Here is a 17,010-nt window from a genome sequence, read left to right as displayed (position 1 = left end):
CAAAATCTTATATGTTTCTTTATGAATAATTATCAGTCATGTAAGTAAATTCTGAAAATTTTAGAATCTGATCAGTTTATATTCTCCACTAGGAAAAAAATAGAGGAGTTATATAGTGTTCTTTGTGCTACCAATTCAGAATAAAGCATTACCTATTGAAAGTAAGTATCTGCTTGCTTACTGACTTGCCAGGAGGAACTAGAAGTAAACCTAGGCTTGTTTTAATTCTAGTTAAAATTACTCCCTCTTTGACCAGGAAACTGTTAAACCAGGCATGCTCGCTAAGCTGGTACATTGGCCTCTCCAAAATAAGGCAGATGAGGATTTTGTTGGGAGAGGCATTATATGTAAGGAGGAAGTAACATCTGAGGCTCATGGAGTTTATATGAACTAGATGACTTTTATTTGATTCCAAAGAATTGTGTCAGTAATCCAGGTGAAGTAGGCTGGGCTTGTATGTACTCAGCTTTTATTTTTAATCTAAATTAAACCTCCTTTGTGAATGGAATGAAAAAAAAGCCCTCTCTTTGCTGGAGGCAGAGGTTGGAGTGAGAGTGAAGGATTCAGCGCTGTTTTGTGAAAGAATTAAAAGGGCTTTCTTTCCTTCTCCCCATTTTGTGCCCTCCCGAATGCTTCCTTAAGGAATCCATGTTGGGGACTCCCTCCTCTCCCCATTTATTATGTTGGCATTGAAGATTTATATGCCTGTCTGTGGATTTGGAGGCCTAAGGAATTGCTGTGTTGGCCTGACTGCCCAGAAGGGCATTTGTTCTCCTCACCTCCACAAAATAGCATTGGTCAACCCTTGTCTGCTGAACTCTCCCATCTCCCCACTGACTAGAGGACTTTCCCCAGCCTATTAAACGTTCTTTGTTTCTAGGCTAACTGGCCCAGTGGCCCTCTTTGGGAATCTTTCCATTTTTCTACCACTGCTTCCCTCCTCTTCTTCCCTCTGGTCCCAAACTCCCCACAATCTTTTCCCTTCTTCACCCTCCTTTTCCACCAAACCTCCCCAACTCTAACTGGATAACTAGAAAGATTCAGGAATGAAATCTTTGACTGCCAAGCTTAAGCCGGGGCTTTTCCTCCTTCTTAGACCTTGTGACAATCCATGTGAGCTTGGATTAAAGCAGCCAGTAACCCAGGCCACTATTGTCTTACAGTCTAATTTTTTTCTTCTTGATTCTTTCTTATAGGCAAAGAAGAGGAAAAGAGCAGAGCGCTTTGGGATTGCCTGATGAGAAACTCTTGATGCTTTTCTGTTGTCCCGCGGTTTCCATCTCTGACTCTTCTTGGTCACACATATACCTAAATGCACAGTCATGAATGTGCCTAGGTCCTGCCTCGCAATGAGGGAGCATGTACCCCAGGTACATCTGTGAACTCCAGCAGTAATTTGACTTATTGCTGTTCCAACTTTAAGGTTGTTGTTGTTGTGTTGGTTTTTTAATTATTATTTTGCTTGTTAATAAAAAAATAGAAAAGAGAACAATGTGTTTTATTAGGTGCTCCTTTGAGTTCTTAGAGCCAGATTAGACCATATACAGGGAGCTTCAGGGACAGACATTATAGGGAGTTAGCCCTATGCTTTTACCCTTTACAAAAGAGGATACGGAGAAGGACTAAGTCGATCCCTTTAAGCCTGTTTATTCCCTTCTCTCACAGGCGTCCTTTTAGCTCTTTATCCTCCATGAAAATTTTACCTGAGTCTACTTCAGCAGGTTCACATGACCCATTGGGATAAAATGGGGAGAATACTGGGTTTTAGGAGGTGCAAAGGATGTAAATACAGGGCTAATGATTAGTAGGTAATCTGTTATGGAAAGGAATCTAGAGTCCCTATTCTGGAGTCCAGAAGGGCCATGTTTTCAAGAGTGACCTGGTGTGATACTGAGTGGTTTCAGCCAAAGCCAGTATGTGGGCCCCTGTTGGTTATGCACTTCAGGAAAGGAGATGGACTGAGTACCCCTCAGCTAGGAGAAAGTGTAAGGATTCGAAGCATAATAGGATGTGGAGGTGTTAAGCATTGTAGGGAACACAGCAGTGGACTGGAGGCTTCTACTTTCTAATCAAGACCTGTGCTGGTCTGTCTTCTGTTGCAGAAGTACATACTATTACAGTTTTGGTGGATTTAAGTTTCTTAAATCTTACTAAAATCTATTTTCCTTGTTGGGCCTCCTACTTAGAAAGGTTTGGCTCTCCCTAACCAGGCTGCTTGTTTGCATTTAAAGTTTCACATAGATCTGAGACCTGCTACTTAATCTTTTTCGATGTTTTGGTGTAAAGTTCCTCCTCTTTAATCTTTATTTCTGGACATCTATATAAGGTTGGGTTTTGTTTGATAATAAAACTTAAGAGCCTGGCACCTTTACCTGAAGACTTTGGTAACATAATCGATCCCGTGTTGCTGTAATGTAATTCCTTGTTCCCATTTCTGCTAAAACCTTCTAACTGGTTTTTTGATTAATACAAAGGTAATGGTTTGATCCCCTTCCTAACAAAAATCTCTTTCCACCGTCTCTGGTTGCTGAGGAAGGCAGAGACCTAAGTTTAGATATTTTAGGAAGACTGCCTTTGAGAGCAGATCCAGAGATTTCCCATTTGTCGTGAATGTTGCTCCATTCTGAGACTTGGGAAAAATGAACAAAAGGGAGTGCTCGTTAAACTTTTTCTTCCCTCTAGCCTCTTCTATAATGCCTCCCTTCTTTTCTCCAGGCCCTGATCTTGAGTCTAGCTTTTCCTCTCTCTACTGTCTCTATCTGTAAACAGAACCAGAGAGAATTAGTTCTGTTTTAACTTGAGACATAATATATTCAGTAAGGGTTTTCTACCCAAGGATGGTAAAAAATGGAAAATAAGTAAAGGAATAAAGCAGATGCTGATAATGGAGTGGACCACTGGGTCCTTTAAGTTTTCTTCATTTTGTCTCCTTATCCTCTGTAACCTTCCAGAAAAGTATTTAGCCTTCCCCCCAGGATTCTCTTCCTGAAGCCTAATCATTCCCCTGACTCAACTCAACTTTCCCCATATCCTTGATGCAGTGTTCTGAATTTGTGTGGATCTTTTACTAACCTTTTTCATCTCATTCCAGCAGCTGTTCTTATGTTGGTCAGAAGTCTCTCACCTCCGAGCCTCATCACCAGATCCTCTTCCTGTCTTGTAGTCATTCCACACATACTTTTTGAGTATGAGTAGTTCAGGATGCCTATGTCTTTTTTTTTTTTTTAACTAATTCAGTCTTAAAATAGTAAGCCCCTTTAAAGGCATTAACAGGCATCCAGCCTTCCAGTTCTTTATCTGGGATCCAAGTACCCTTCCTTCCTATCCCCCAGACTCCCTAGTGTAGCTGATTCAGGATCCAGATGTGGTAGCTGTCTTTTTTGTCTTGAAGCTGTGACATTCTCTGCATACCTGGAAGCTCTTAATGAGGGTGTCTTTAAAAGATGTGGAGGGAACTAGCTTCCTCAGCTATAAATCTGTACCTTTTTTATGGTTCTCTAGGATCACTCCTTTTCTCCATCACTCTAAGTGGCCCTCCCTCCCAACCCAACTCCTGGGAACTTCTGAAGATACAAGGCTAGAAGCTTCTGTGAGGGTGAGGGCCATAGGAAGGAAGATGTGAATAAGAACAAGACTTCGTGGTGTTGAGGCTTGCTGCCACGTCTGACATGAGAAATAGATGAAGGGGAAGGAAGGAATTTAACTGTTTTCCCCGTTCTCTTCTATGAGGGCCTCTGACAGGCAGCGTCACTCACCTCTGATTGTTGAAATCCTTCAAAAACTAACTTTACCCCGTTTCCTTCTACATGTCCATACTTCTTGTTTTTAACCTCCAAAGGGATTAGAAAATAATGGCAGGGGTGGCCGGTTAGTTCAGTTAGTTGGAGCATAGTACTGATAACACCAAGGTTGCCGGTTCAATCCCCACATGGGCCACTGTGAGCTGTGCCATCTTTAAAAAATAATAATAAAAATAAAGCATCTTCTTAATCTTTAAAAAAATAATAATAATAATGGCAGTCTTCACACCTTTGCAGACCGTTTGAGCCCAGGGTGTTCCTCTCTCAGTTGTCCCTGCCTTTAGTTTTTCCACTTTTCAAATCACCATTAATAGAATATATTAGAGTGGAATATTGTGTAGCAGCTACTTCGGTATAATTCCTTGTTCTGCCACACTAGCTCTACTAAGTCTGAAACCCTGGGCAAATTAATTATTCTGTGACTTTCCAGACTGTACCAGTAGCAACCCTATTGTGAAGGTTGCTGTGAGAATTGATACTATATACTCAGCACAATTTGCTTACTATAGTTTGCATGGTAATTGTCCAATAAATATTATTCTTAATTTTATTAGGTGATTCACAGTGGATTTTCTTTTCTCTGAGTAGGTTCCAGCTAGAGGGTACAGGGCTAAGTGGATTAGTTTGAGCGTGTGTGTATGTGTGTGTGTACAGCATATGCAGGTGCATTTGAGGATTCAGAGAGTGGGAAGAGGTGGGAGGAATTCTAATTATTTCCTTAACGCCAGCTCATTGGCAGAAAAGCTGACATTGGGTCTGGGCGATTGACTTCGCTGCTTCTGCCTTTCTAAGACCGGAAGCTATAAATGCTACTGCCTGCTGGCGCTTATCTTGGAGCCCCTGACATCCAAAAAAAAAGTGCAAAGATAGAGTACAGGATAGCTATCCATACATTGGTTTGGAGGATGTTTGGGGATAAAAGTCATTTTGCAGTCTCTTCTGGGTGTCCTCTCAAAGTAGGAAACAATGCACAGTCGGGAGAGAAAACCTGTTTTTAGCTCAGGCCAAAAGCTAGGGGTAGGTATGGCGAATACAGTTCCTTGGGAGGATACAATATATAGCACTTTTGTCTTCTCTTATCCTCAGTCTTGTAGTTTGGTCAATCTATTGACAGAATTGACAGGACAGGGAAAGCATGGTGGCACATTGAACCCTCAGTGGTCCTGTCCCTCATTCTGGATCAGGTCGATGTCACAGGAGCTTTCTTTTTTTAAAATGTGAGACAAGATTTCTTCGCTACACCCACCTCTTACGCCTTGGGAAATGTGCCCTAGGTACATGAGACACTTAATCACTCTTGGTATAATAGCAAGGTGGAATGGTTATGTTGGTTTGGTTTTTGGGTTTTGGTAAAACTTTGTTGGACACCTAGGATCAGGGAACTGGATAGACGTTAGCTGGGTCATCTCGAGAACTTTCAGATCTGTTCTCTGGAGGCTAGAAGAGGGTTTTGTAATCTTTGGGACTGTTCTGGATCAAGCTCTCCAGAGAAGAGTTGTTCTAGGTCCCCTCCCTTGGGCTGTAGGTCCCAACCCTCATCCCAGCTGCCCCTAATGTTTTTCCCTTGCTCCAAACCCCCATCTTCTTAATTCTTGAACAAGTTCTCATCCTCGCTCAGATCCTCTTCTGTTCCTAGTCTCCAAGGTGTAAATGTGGCGCTTGGTTAGGGAGAAGAGGTCATCACTGAATTCTAAACTCTTTGACTGCTTTTATTTTTCTTTTTTCAGGTTCAAGTGCTGGATTGTGTCATGTGACCATCCCCAAACTCAGAGCATCCTATGGCCATCTTTGCCCTCTGTCACATAACTTGAAAACTGCCTGATGGCCTGTTTGCAATAGTTCCCTCCTGGAATCCTTGATCTCAGTGAAGAAGTCCTTTCCCGGCATTCCAGTGCCCCTGTCAGCCCCATACTCCTCAGACACCCTTAACAAACAAAGGCAATCACGCACAGTGTAACAAATACACAAAGTAAATAATAATTACACTAATTATGATCGGAGGGCACTGGCGAGGTCCACACACATCTTAAGGTTGGAGAGGGGAGTGCTAGTGCCCACTAGGTCGCTGGGCTATGCCCCCATATCTCGGGGGGTGGGGAGGACCAGGGGAAGGAGACTTTAACTCATAGACTTATGCTCATAAGAGAAAGACCCTCCCCCAGAGGTCTTTATTTGGTGATATTAAAGGGGCATATTCTAAGTGTCCCCAACTCTAATGCCCCAGCTCTCTAGAATTTGTAGAGGGAAGTTACCTGATGCCTATTGCCCATTCCCCACCCTGTGCCAAGATCAAGAGACATGGGCATTTGACCTTGGAGAAGGCATCTTCTGTTCTTCACCTCTGTTCCTCTCCTTCCACCAAGAAAATTTGAATGGTGTTGACGGTTCTCCAAGATTGGGGCAGAAGGAAGGATGAAGAACAGGTCAGAGAGGAGAGGCTGGGGTTTAACATAGCTACTATATGGGAAGAGGCAAGTTGAAATGCTTCACGCCCCTGCCCATTCCTGTACCAAAACACCTTATCTCACTTTCTCACTGTGGCAACGGGAATAAGATGCTACAGATAAGCAACATCACCTTCCCAAGGGCGGTCACGTACCTTTGCCCCTTCCACTGGCTGGGCCAGGCGGGAGAGTGATGCTCTTGGGAACAACAAGCCTTGCTGATCAGCTCTCCGGCCCGGGCTTTAGTTCAGTACTGTTTGTATTAGACCCATAACTGCTGGCTTTACTTAGAGTAACAATTTTGCTGAAGGTTTTTTTCCCCCTCTCCTCTCCTGACCCTCTGGGCTCTTGCCTGGAGCCAAGAGGTCTGGTGGTGAGGTATGGGTAGGGTGTGGGTCAGGAGATTCTCAGCTCCTGGGCTTCAGGCACTGTCCGGCAGGGAGGCAGAGGGAAACTTGTACTCTGAAGCCTTCAACTCCTCTAAGCCTCACATCTCTTCACCACTACTCTGGTGCCCTGGTTATGTGTCCCACAGCGAGAGGTATTTTATGTCCATAAAGTGCCCGTGGTAAGTGCTCAGAATTCATCTCTTGGCTGTGGCGGGTGCTGCTATTTCTCATTCCATCGAGGGGAAGAAACTGAGGCACAGTGAGTCCAGAGGAGGGTGGGCCAGGATTGTGGGAGGAATGAATAGGCCCAGCTTGTGTCTTGGAGTGGCAACCAGTCCCTGCCTGCTTCCTAGCCTTCCAACCCAGGGAGTCTCCATCCTTCCCATCCTCTGCTCTAACTGGCCTTGTCAGATGCTTTTCCCCACTGTATTGTCCCCTCCTTGCTGCCAGGTACTGCTAGATTCCAAAAATAAAACATAAAAATAATTATAGACACTCTGCTCCCTTGTTCTCCCTGCTTCCACCCTGAGCTTTAGGGTTGGGGGACTAAAATGTTCCCCCTCCAGAATCCCTTCCACCTTGATCTGCTGGCTCTATTCCCTAGCCCAGAGCAGTGATTTGGATTCAAACGCCCTATAACCTTCAGCCTCCTTACTACTTGCTTGACCTCTCCTAACCCTTCCCAGACCCAGGGACTCTGGGATCTCTATACTCTTTATTGACCTGAAGATAGAGGCTGGGAGCAGGGTCATTCCACAGGCTCTTTGGTCTCTTGGCTGGGTGAATTTGGGCATAAGCAGGCCACTCCCTCTTGCTAAACAACTCTACACTACGAGAGTGGACCTGAGGGTTAGTTTAGTGGCTCACAGATCCTGGATGTTGAGGGCTCTCCCCTCCACCACCACCCCCAGCTCCTAAACCCGAACTTCTTACTGTTTCTAAGACCACCGGAATTCAGTTCAACCCCTTTGGCTCAGGAAGGTTAAGTAGGATGATTATGGATTGGAAACCACCACGTCAGCCCTCTTGCCCTCTACTCCCATTCCAACCCTGGAGGCTTTATACAAGTGCTTAAATAGGTGGGTATTGAGGGAGAACAGGGTTTGGGGAATGAGGGACAAATGGGGCACAGTGGGCAGGGGCCCTTCTATTTCCGTAAAGCCAAATACCAAAAAATGAAAAGTCACAATAAATAAATAAATAAAATTCCAAAATCCTCACTTTGCCCCTGCCCTCACTGCCCTTCCCCCGGCCACTGCTGGAGAGAGAAAGGGAAGAAGCTAAGAATGGATTTTTAATTTCCTCTCCTACTGAGAATGGTAGTCAGGGGGTTTCCCCAAACCATACCAAGCCCCTCACCTTGCCAGTGGAAGAAAGGAGGCTTGGTGTAGGGCTTTCTCTTCCTACTCCATTTCGGTCTCTTTCTCATTGTTTATCTCTGCCTAGTCTCTGTCTCTTCTGCCTTTCTATCCTTTTGCCTTCTCACTGCTGCTCTTAGTGTTCCTCTGTCTCTAACCCTCTGCTCTACCTCTGTCTCTACGCCTCTGTCTTCTTGCCAAACCTTCTCACCTGCAAACCTCAAACACTCCCCACCTGACCGTGCCCCCTCTGCCCCCAAACCCCTCACCCCTCAATCCCCACCTGCCTCCCTCGGTTGTATTGCACGCGGCTTGGGCAGGGAACAAGGTACGGTGTTCATGGGAAGCGGTGGAGGGAGCTCCAGGGCCTGGGGGCTGGGGGCCAGGGCTGGGGGTCGAGGGGTGGGGTCTGTGGGGGAGGTATCCTCAGACCCCCACCTTAGGAGCAGCCACAGCGATCCACCACCATGCCCGGGATCTTGCCGTAGATAATCTGCTGCTTGTCATTGAAGTAGAGCATGTTGATGGGGGACATCTTGGTGGGGGTACAGCAGGGCCCAGCAGAGCCTCTTGGGTTAGCCTGTTGCACCAAGTGGGTGTGTGGATACTTTTGCATGAACATGTACTCGCACTGGCCGGAGCAGTAGTTCGCCTTGTAGCGTTTAGGCGCGATGATCCAGTCCCAGCCGAAAGCCTCAAAGTCCACTGTGAGGGGGTATCGGCAGCAGCGGGACTCACTTGAGTGCTCATCGCAGTCCAGGCCCAGGTTCCGCCGGGACCGTTTTGTGTTCTCTAGGACTCGAAGCTCCATGAAAGGATGCTGGGATGGGAGAGGAGAAAGAGGTGTGACGGAGCCCTGAAGGGTTCCTACTCCCTGTTCCTTTCTCACTTGCCCCTCAACAGAGGCGTGAGAACAGAGACCACTGATTTCTCAGCTTGTCCGCTGCTCCCATCTGCAGCCCATATCTTCTGCCCACATTTCTTGCCAGCTAACCAAGTCTCCTTCAGCTCACCTTCCCTAATTCCTTTCCTGGCAACCTGCCCCTCGACACCCCCTTGGCCCAAGGCCTCACCAACAAACAACCCATTTTTGTGTTCCCAGGGATCTCCCATTAACTCACACCTTCACCCGGAAAACAGTTTTCAGCTGTTGCCTGGCTTGGATCTCTGAAAAGTGATAGCTTCCACTCCCCTTCCCCCTCGAACTCCTCTGGAATCAGCTCCTGGCCCCAGAGAAATAAGGCTGGTCCCCACCCCTCTTCACACTCCTGGAGGCTACACGTATCTGCCATCATGTCAGGCTCCCTGCTCACCAGCCCCTCAGCTCCGGGCCCCAGGGAGGTGACCGCCAGGTCTGTGCCACTGGGGTCGAAGGCGTTGATCTCCACACCCCAGTTGCTCTGTGGCTGGCGGAACCAGCTGTGCAGCACTTGCTTGAAGTCAATGCTCTGCCAGTGGCCTGAGCGTGAATGCAGCTCAATCTTGAGTGAACGGATGCGGATGTGACGCCGGCCTGCGCCCCCTCCCCCAGCAGTCCCATCCCCAGTCAGGGGTTTCAGCCGCAAGATCTGCAGGTACACAGTGGCTGGGCGGGGTACAGGCCGTAGATACACCCACAGCTGGGCTTTCAGTACCTTTGTGAACATCACCTTGGGGCTGAAGTGGAAATGGCAGCACAGAGGGCTGCCATCGGTCTGCACCGCAGGGTCCGCTGATAAAGAGACAAGGGGGTACAGCGTCAGCAAAGGGCGTTGGGGGAGGGGGTCAGCAGCACTGGGGGACCCTGGCAACCTGAACTCCTCAGCCTCAGTTTTTTCCTTCACCCTTCCCCTGTGCCTGTCTGGTTGATTACCATGTTGCTGGTACCCAGAGCAGTGCCTCCTCTCTTTCCCTGTAGGATGATGGCTCTATCAGGCCTTACTGATCTGCACCCATTCATTCACTAATCCGTCTGCCCTAATGCATAGGTTCTCCTCTACCAGGTAACCTGCAAAGATAGTTTATTAGGGAATTTTTCCACCTGCAGCCTTCCCTTTCCCGAACTTACCCCAGTATGTAGGGCTCCAACTTTTTCTGAACCTTTGATGATCTCCATAGAAGCCAAACCTCATATCACACTTGCTGTCCTCAGGTCACCTTGCCCTATATCTCCTGTTTCGTCTAGTGGCCAGGTGGAGCCTGGCACAGCCACCCCCCCCCCCAAAAAAAAAAATAAACAGATGGCCTCAGAAAGTGGATAGCCCAGGGTCCAGATAGGGAGCATGAACTATATTTATTCCATGAAGTAAACCAGAATTCAGGTCTAGGCTACTTGCAACGTTCTCATTAGAAATAACCCCCAGAAGAATGGAACTATTCATTCTGTGCATTTGACTCCCTAGTCCATTGACCTGAGAACCAGTTTCCTCAGCTTCTTCCTCCTCATCACCATTGCTGCCTCAGCTTTTGAGGAAAGGAAAAATGACCTCCATGTTGTTTCTTCCCACTTGCCCAAAGCATCAGAAATAATATTCAATACCTCAGATCAACTGTAATCAGTCTTCTTTTCTCCCCTGAGCTTCCTATGGTTTCTCAACCCAGTGCCAGTAAGTCTTTACAAATGTTTAATATCCCAACCTTACATTTTGGCCTATTTCCCCTGGTTCTGGACCATAAATTGACCCTTCTTCGGTCTGAAGAATGATGATTCTCCTGTGCCTCTGCCTCCATTGCAGCTTCTCTCAGTTCCCCTTTCTAATCTCTTAAATCAGTTGGGGATGCCTTAAATCATGTTTCCATTGGACAGGAATATCCATTTTCACTCAAAAATGGACTGAGAGAAGAAGAATCAAGAATGAACTGCCAGAGCTATGTGAATGTGATCAGGAAGTCCAAGTCCTTATGTATCATGCCCAGGTGTCCGAGTTCTGTATAATCACGGAGGACATAGCATCTGTGGTCTCCCATCAGCACTCCCCACCCACACTCCAGAAGGAGGATCCTCTGAGTGAGATGGGGAGGAAAGTGCTCAATGATCTTCGTATATTCAGGACATGAGACACAAAGTTCCTCAGCAGTTTCCTTTCCCTTGGTTCTTCTCTGAGATCCCAGGGCACTGGTCATTCTCCCAGTTATCCTCCTGCTGGAGCTGCAGTGATGGTGCCATGGGGTAGGGTTCATGGAGTGGAGACTCAGAGATCAGCAGAGTAGCTGGGGCAGGGACGCTGCTGGTGAGATGGGGAGTGACAAACAACAATCCAGCATACTATGCCTAATTTCAGCATAGGGATTGTCTTATTTTCCTGCTTGTCTTTCCTATTAGGTACTAATCTCCACAAGTGTGGACACTGTTGATACTGTGTGTTTTGTCACCGTTGTAGCTTTAGTGCCTCCCATAGTACCAGGCACTGTTCAATAAATGCATGCTAAATGAACTTCCCTAAACTCCTAATCTTAAATTGTACAGCCCAGTTCTTGAAAGTTCTTCCTGGCATATAAACACTGTTCTTTGACTACAATTGAAATGGGTTTAATCACTGCCTGACTCCTCAGGAATCAGCAATCTGACCTTACCCACCAAACTTAATGAAACAGATAATAATCCTTGCTTCATAGGAGTGCTGAGCATTAAATAAAGAATGTGAAAATTGTAGTAGCTTCTCAAACGTTGGTTTATTGTTAGTTTTCTAAACTCTAAACATACTCCCCTACCTAAGCTGACCCAAGACTTAGAGATGGGGGACTGGGTACCAGGGCCCCATCCCTCTAAGTCTTTGGTTTCTTTAGGTAAAGTCCCCCATCCCCACCCCAGGGAATCCCCATACACTTCTCCCCCAGTGAGTGTGGGGACAGTCAGGTACTAACTACAAGGGGACAGGACAAAGACAATATATGGAGAAAGAAAAGGGAAAAGGGGGAAGACGGAAAGACTGGAGATGGTGAGGGAGATAACAGAAAAGAGACTGTTCGGGATGAGGCAGGTTAGAAGAGATAGGCAGGGAAATGAAGAGAAGGAAGAGGGGAAGATCATGGTAGGGGGAGAAGAAATACGTTTGGAATTTGGAGAATACTGGGAGAGAAGGGAGGATTCAAAAGGAGTTGGGTGGAAGTTAAGCAAAAGGAGGGTGGTAGCTAAGCCTAGTGGGATGAAGAGAAAGGACAGAAGGATACAGAGGGAGGAACAAAGGAGAAGCAGGTAGAGGCACAGAGGGAAACAAGGGGCTTGAAAGAGTCCCCAACACACACATAGGCCCAGCTCCCAAGGGGAGGGGAAGAAGCCACATCTGTGTTGGATTGATTGGGTTGGTGGCAGGCAGCAGGTCAGGTTTAGTAGGCGGCGCTGGTCTGGAGAGAGGTCATTGCACTATTTTCAGCAAAAGCCCAACCCCCTCCCTGCTCACTGCCTCCCCCTCCCCCCCCACCCCATGCACACTCTCCATACCCAGGCTGGAAGGCCTAGGGGCAGGAGGTTGGACTGAGAGGACAGGGGCCTCTTGGTGTAGGGAGGAGAGAGAAACTGAGGGGCTGGGCTTGGCTCCCAGAAGGGCAAGGGGGCTGGGTTCCCAGGATGAAGGCTGGGGTGGGAGAGCCTGAGAGGGTGGAGGGAACTAGGGCAGGCACAGCAGCCTAGAAGAGGTGGGGGCTGGGGTCCAGGGTTGAGGGCTGGGGGGAAGGGAGGAAGGGGGAGGGGAGCGGAGGCCATCTCTGCTGACAAACACCTCCCCCGATTAGCAGAGCACAAGTCTCTTATTAAAGCGGGTCCCTGGGGATTAGACTATAAAAGTCTCTTTTTCCTTTTCCCCTCTCTCCCTCCCCTCCCCTCCTCTCCCCCTCCCTCTCTTAAGAGCTCAGCTTGGCTCTTAAAGGGGACGTACAATACCTGGCCAGAGACCCAGTACCTAGTTAGCCAAGTCCTAGGGTGGCATGAGGGAGAAGTTGGGGCAGAACCTCACCTGCTGGTGTCCTTCCCCTGGCCCCCCCCTCCAGCCTAACCTGCACTTCCCAATCCAGGCAGGCAGAGTCTGTTCACTTCCCTCATCCTCATCACCAGGGCTAACTCTGGGCTCATGCCCATTGGGTAAGGGATGCTGGGGCTAGAAAGGGGCAAGAGGAAGCCCATAGCTCTATCACCCAACTGGAAATCCTCATGCACACTACACCACATAGACCACAGGATCTTTTCCCACTGTACCCTTCATCTTCTTCCAGCAAACTCTTCTTCAGAATTCCTCTACAACTGTTTCACAAATCCCCACCCTCATCCCTGCCTTCAGTCAATCTCAGATTGACCCTAACTTCTCTAAAGCAGAAGCCTTAAGAACAGGAGGGAGACTGAGGAACCCAAGACCAGATCCTAGGCCTTCACCCCCAAATTAGTTTCCTAGTCCTTTTGAGTTTTCTTTTCTTTTCAGCCCTGACCAAGTACTGTCGAGTTAGGGTCTACAGAAAAACTGGCGGCAGTATGAGGCACTCGACTCCCAGATGCACACCTGGGTTCCTGTGCCTCTCCCAAGGGGGTGGGCCACGAGGACTCCCCTCAGCCCCCAGCTTTTTATGACCCATCTGCCAATAAACCAGTTTCCCCCCCTCTTCTGTTCAGAGTCATAAAACCAAACAGTTGTGTGTGTGTGTGTGGGGGGGTGACTTTGCCAAACCACTAGGGAATAAGAGAAGGCTTGGTTTCCTGGAGTTGCAGAGGGGGAGACCTCAGTGGGGGAGGGGAAATGGGAGTCATCTGACCCTTGGGAGAGCTGGGGAGTTTGGGGGAGCTGGGGGGGAGTGTTGGCCTGGATTTTCCAGGCCATAAAATTTCAAAGCAGCTCAAGTCTATTAACATGTTCATCTTCCGTTTGGCCAGGGGCTTGGATGCCTGGGTTCCTCCTCCCTCCCCATCTCTTTATTTTTCTCCCTAGGTCTTCCTCTGTCTCCTCAAGTCCGGGTGAGGGTAGGGGCGGGAGAATAAGGGATGGAACACTAAGGTTTGAGTAGCCAAACGGTTGCCCTTAGCCCCAGCGCAATGGAGTTGAGTTCTCTTAGCTCGGTCTGGACCGAGAAGGCACAGCTTTTCGGGCCCTTAGGGAGACCAGGTGTCAGAAGGGCTCCGGGTGAAATGGGTGCCAGCTGGGCTGCCTGCCGGGAGAGAAACAGGGCTCTGAGACCTCATTCCTGGGAGAGGGAGCGGGGCACTCTGCAGCCCGATGGGTGCGTTGCGGAGCCCAGGGTGGAAGGGGTGGAGAACTGGTGCCACGAGTATTGGGAGGCAGAGAGCACTGCAGCCTGCCGGGACTGCGGGGGTCCCGAAGCCTCCCAATTCTGTTCTCCAGCCTCTCCTCCACTGCCCTTCAGGACTCAGTGGCTGCCCCTACCCCTCCATCGCTGGCGGGTTCCAGCTTCCCCAGACTCCCTCTAACACGGGTCTTTTTCGCACACCCGGGGTGGGAGGAGGCATTCCTCAACCCTCTCTGTTTGCCCCACCACCACCTCCCGGGACCGGTAGTGCACACAACTCCGCAGCCCATCTCCACCGCTCGAAAAACTTCCAGGGATCAGCCCCCGCCCCTCAATCCGTCAAGTTTTCGCAGTAAAGGCTTCCGGGCCAGAGCATCCGGGAGCGCTCGGCTTCCGAGCGGGAGGCGCTCACTTTCCCGGAGCCCGAGCCAGCATCCCACCGCTCGCGCCCAGCGGTCCACTTACTCTCCTGGGCCATGCTAATGACAGTTTCGGTGGTGGCGTGGTACTCGTCCTCTTCCAGGAAGTCTTCGGGCTGCAGCGCATCGCCCTGGAAGTCGTGCAGGTCCAGGATCTGCTGCAGCGGCGGCGCCTTGGGCAGCAGCTGCTTCACCACCTCGCGGCTAATGTTGGGCGCCTCCTTGAGCCTCAGTTTGCTCAGGATCTGCGACTTGATGCTCTCCAGGCGCAGCTCGCGGCTGTGCTGCCGCCACACGCACACTGGGCAGCCGTCGGGCTCGGGCACCACGGACGGGGCCGGCCGGCTGGAGCGCTCCCCCCCGGCCCCCGCTGCCGCCGCCGCCGCCGCCGCCGCCGCCGCGGGGCCCTCGGCCGCCTCCCCCCGGGGCCGCAGCTCCAGGGCGAGGAGCAGGAAGCCCAGCAGCAGCGGGGCCGCGAGCACCATGCTGGAGGGGAGGGGAGGGAGGACTGGGGGGCGGGGACGCCGGAGTCCCGCGGGGAGGGGGCGGAGGGAGGAGGGAGGGAAGAGGAGGGGGTCCCGGCGGCGCGGGATTGGGGGCTGCCCGGCCGAGGGGGGGTCGGGGGGGCCGGGGGCGGCGGGCGCGCGGGCGGGGCGGGCGGGCGGCCGGGGCGGGCGGCTGGGGGGGCCCGAGCCCGGGCCAGGCCCTTTATAGCCCCGGCCCCCGTGTCGTCAGCGGCCGCGATTGGCTGCGGAGCCAACAAAAGAGGCAGCGCTGTCATCCGAGGCGAGAGAGGGAGCCGGAGAGAGCCGAGGAAAAGAGAGAGAGGGAGGGAGCGAGGGCCCAGAGAGAGATGGAGAGACAGAGATATTGGGGTGGGGGAGAGGTGGGGGAAGAGAGCGAGAGAGAGAGTCAGAGAGACCAAGGAGAGACAGATAGGAAGAGCGAAGAGACAGATCAGAGACAGAGATAGAAAGAGCTGGAGGAAAAGGAGAGACAAAGGGGGGTAAGATAAGGGAGAGTGAGGTGGGGGTGAAGACGCAGGGAGGAGAGATTTAGCTAGAGAGACAGAGATAGAGAAGGAGAGAGGCAGGCACAACTAGTGGGGGAGTTAGAGTGGGGAGAGCCAGAGATAAAGATTAGGGGAGCGAGACTAACGGGAGAAGTATGGCTAGACAGGGTGAGAGATGGAGGTCTACAGAGCCAAACCAGGAGAGGTCAGGCGTGCAGAGAAATGGGAGCAGGGGCAGAGGGACTGATGGGACAGAGACCAGAACCTTGGGAAAGAGAGCTGGGGAGAAGGGAGAGGAGCAGAGACAGAGATCCCCAGGGAGCCCCTGAGGGGGCCAACACAGAGGATGGGGGAAGGCAGAGGTGGGAAGACTGACTCCTGAGGGAAAGGGACAGCATAGTAACAGGAGTCAACCTTAACGGGAGCACGCAGAGCCTGAGGGGAAGAGGTGGAGAATTTGAGTCCAAGGGAGCCCTAGCTACCAGAGGCAGCCGGAAGAAAGTGTTTCAAGAAGCCATGGAGGAGAGCCTCAGGCTGAACTCATCAGGGGGACCAGGGAGAGGGAGATGGAAGGATTGAACGTGGGGGTTAGCCAGGGAGATTAGGAGCAAAGAGGCCAGGGATAGTCTGAGAAGGTGGAGAGGTGGTTGGGAAGCCAAGACAAGAGGAAGACTTAGAGCTGAAAAGAGTTTGTGAGCTTGCAATTGAGGCTTGAAAGGGATAAGGTAATCAGCAGGCTGGAAAAGGCAGGAACTTGGGGCCACTGGGGGAGGAATGGGAGGAAGCAGAGGCGAAGACCACTATGCTTATGCTTACAAGGAGTCTGGATCTGTGGGTTTCGCCATACTTTTGGCTCTGCAGAGTCTTAGAAGTATGGGAAGGGTCAACTAGTTTTAGGGGTGTGGATGAGAGAGAGGTCTGCCGTCAGATGCCTGAGTGGGAGACGGCAAGTTGCAAAGGGAGAAACCCAGATAAGGGACCGGCCCTAGTCTTCAGGTGTGACACTGGGTACAGCCAGAGGGCAGAGGAGAAGAGTGCCAAGGTATTAAAATGTTCCTGAAGTGCTTAACTTCTGGCCCTGGAAACCTCTTCCCAGACCTCAGTTTCTCCAGGCTTATTTCTTGAGTCTAAAACCTTGGAGGTCAACAGACAAATAACTGATAGATTGAAAATGTTTGAGGGGCACACAATGTTTATTGAATTAGTGGAAGAACATTATTAGTCTTCTCAGGCAGAACAGAGGGACATTGGTTTCCTCTCTGGATTAGAGCCCAAACAATGTCTTAAAGTTAGTTTGATGGAGCACTAGGTGTAAGGGCAGAATTGAGCTGGGCAGCTGGAATGGAATGAGGGAAGAAACAGGGTCCAGGTGTGAGGAAGG

General features: G+C 50.0%; 2 protein-coding genes across 4 annotated transcripts in view; one reads left to right on the top strand and one right to left on the bottom strand.

The window, feature by feature from the left end:
- The window catches only part of SARNP (SAP domain containing ribonucleoprotein), a 45,664-nt gene extending 39,784 nt beyond the window's left edge, over positions 1–5,880 (top strand). The window contains exons 11-12 of one of the 3 annotated variants that reach the window (XR_004424112.1): positions 1,197–1,370; positions 5,528–5,880. Coding sequence is in view for 2 of the 3 variants with exons in the window: in XM_033116791.1 (XP_032972682.1) it covers positions 1,197–1,238 (42 nt within the window). In the remaining variant the exon portion in view is untranslated. Of the gene's footprint in view, positions 1–1,196; positions 1,486–5,527 lie in introns of those variants that run through there. The other 2 variants (XM_033116793.1, XM_033116791.1) reach the window with 2 other exon arrangements.
- A 2,365-nt stretch (positions 5,881–8,245) lies between these two features.
- On the bottom strand, positions 8,246–15,134 carry GDF11 (growth differentiation factor 11). The gene is made up of 3 exons (XM_033116790.1): positions 14,664–15,134; positions 9,305–9,702; positions 8,246–8,811 (listed from the first exon to the last, which is right to left on the bottom strand). Exons 1-3 carry the CDS (start codon positions 15,100–15,102, stop codon positions 8,431–8,433), a joined length of 1,218 nt encoding a protein of 405 aa, XP_032972681.1. The 5' UTR covers positions 15,103–15,134; the 3' UTR covers positions 8,246–8,430.
- Positions 15,135–17,010: the final 1,876 nt, after the last annotated feature.

The sequence above is a fragment of the Rhinolophus ferrumequinum genome, chromosome 10 (assembly GCF_004115265.2).
Source record: "Rhinolophus ferrumequinum isolate MPI-CBG mRhiFer1 chromosome 10, mRhiFer1_v1.p, whole genome shotgun sequence".
NCBI lineage: Eukaryota > Metazoa > Chordata > Mammalia > Chiroptera > Rhinolophidae > Rhinolophus > Rhinolophus ferrumequinum.
This window is presented reverse-complemented; position numbering and strand designations above follow the sequence as displayed.

What these genes read in the sequence shown, in the direction of transcription:
- GDF11 (XM_033116790.1), bottom strand. Translation starts at nt 15,102, where the DNA reads ATGGTGCTCGCGGCCCCGCTGCTGCTGGGCTTCCTGCTCCTCGCCCTG. An exon ending in CATTAGCATGGCCCAGGAGA is followed by an intron (nt 9,703 to 14,663) that starts GTAAGTGGACCG and finishes TCTCTTTATCAG; the next exon opens with CGGACCCTGCGGTGCAGACC. An exon ending in GGCCCGGAGCTGAGGGGCTG is followed by an intron (nt 8,812 to 9,304) that starts GTGAGCAGGGAG and finishes CTCCCATCCCAG; the next exon opens with CATCCTTTCATGGAGCTTCG.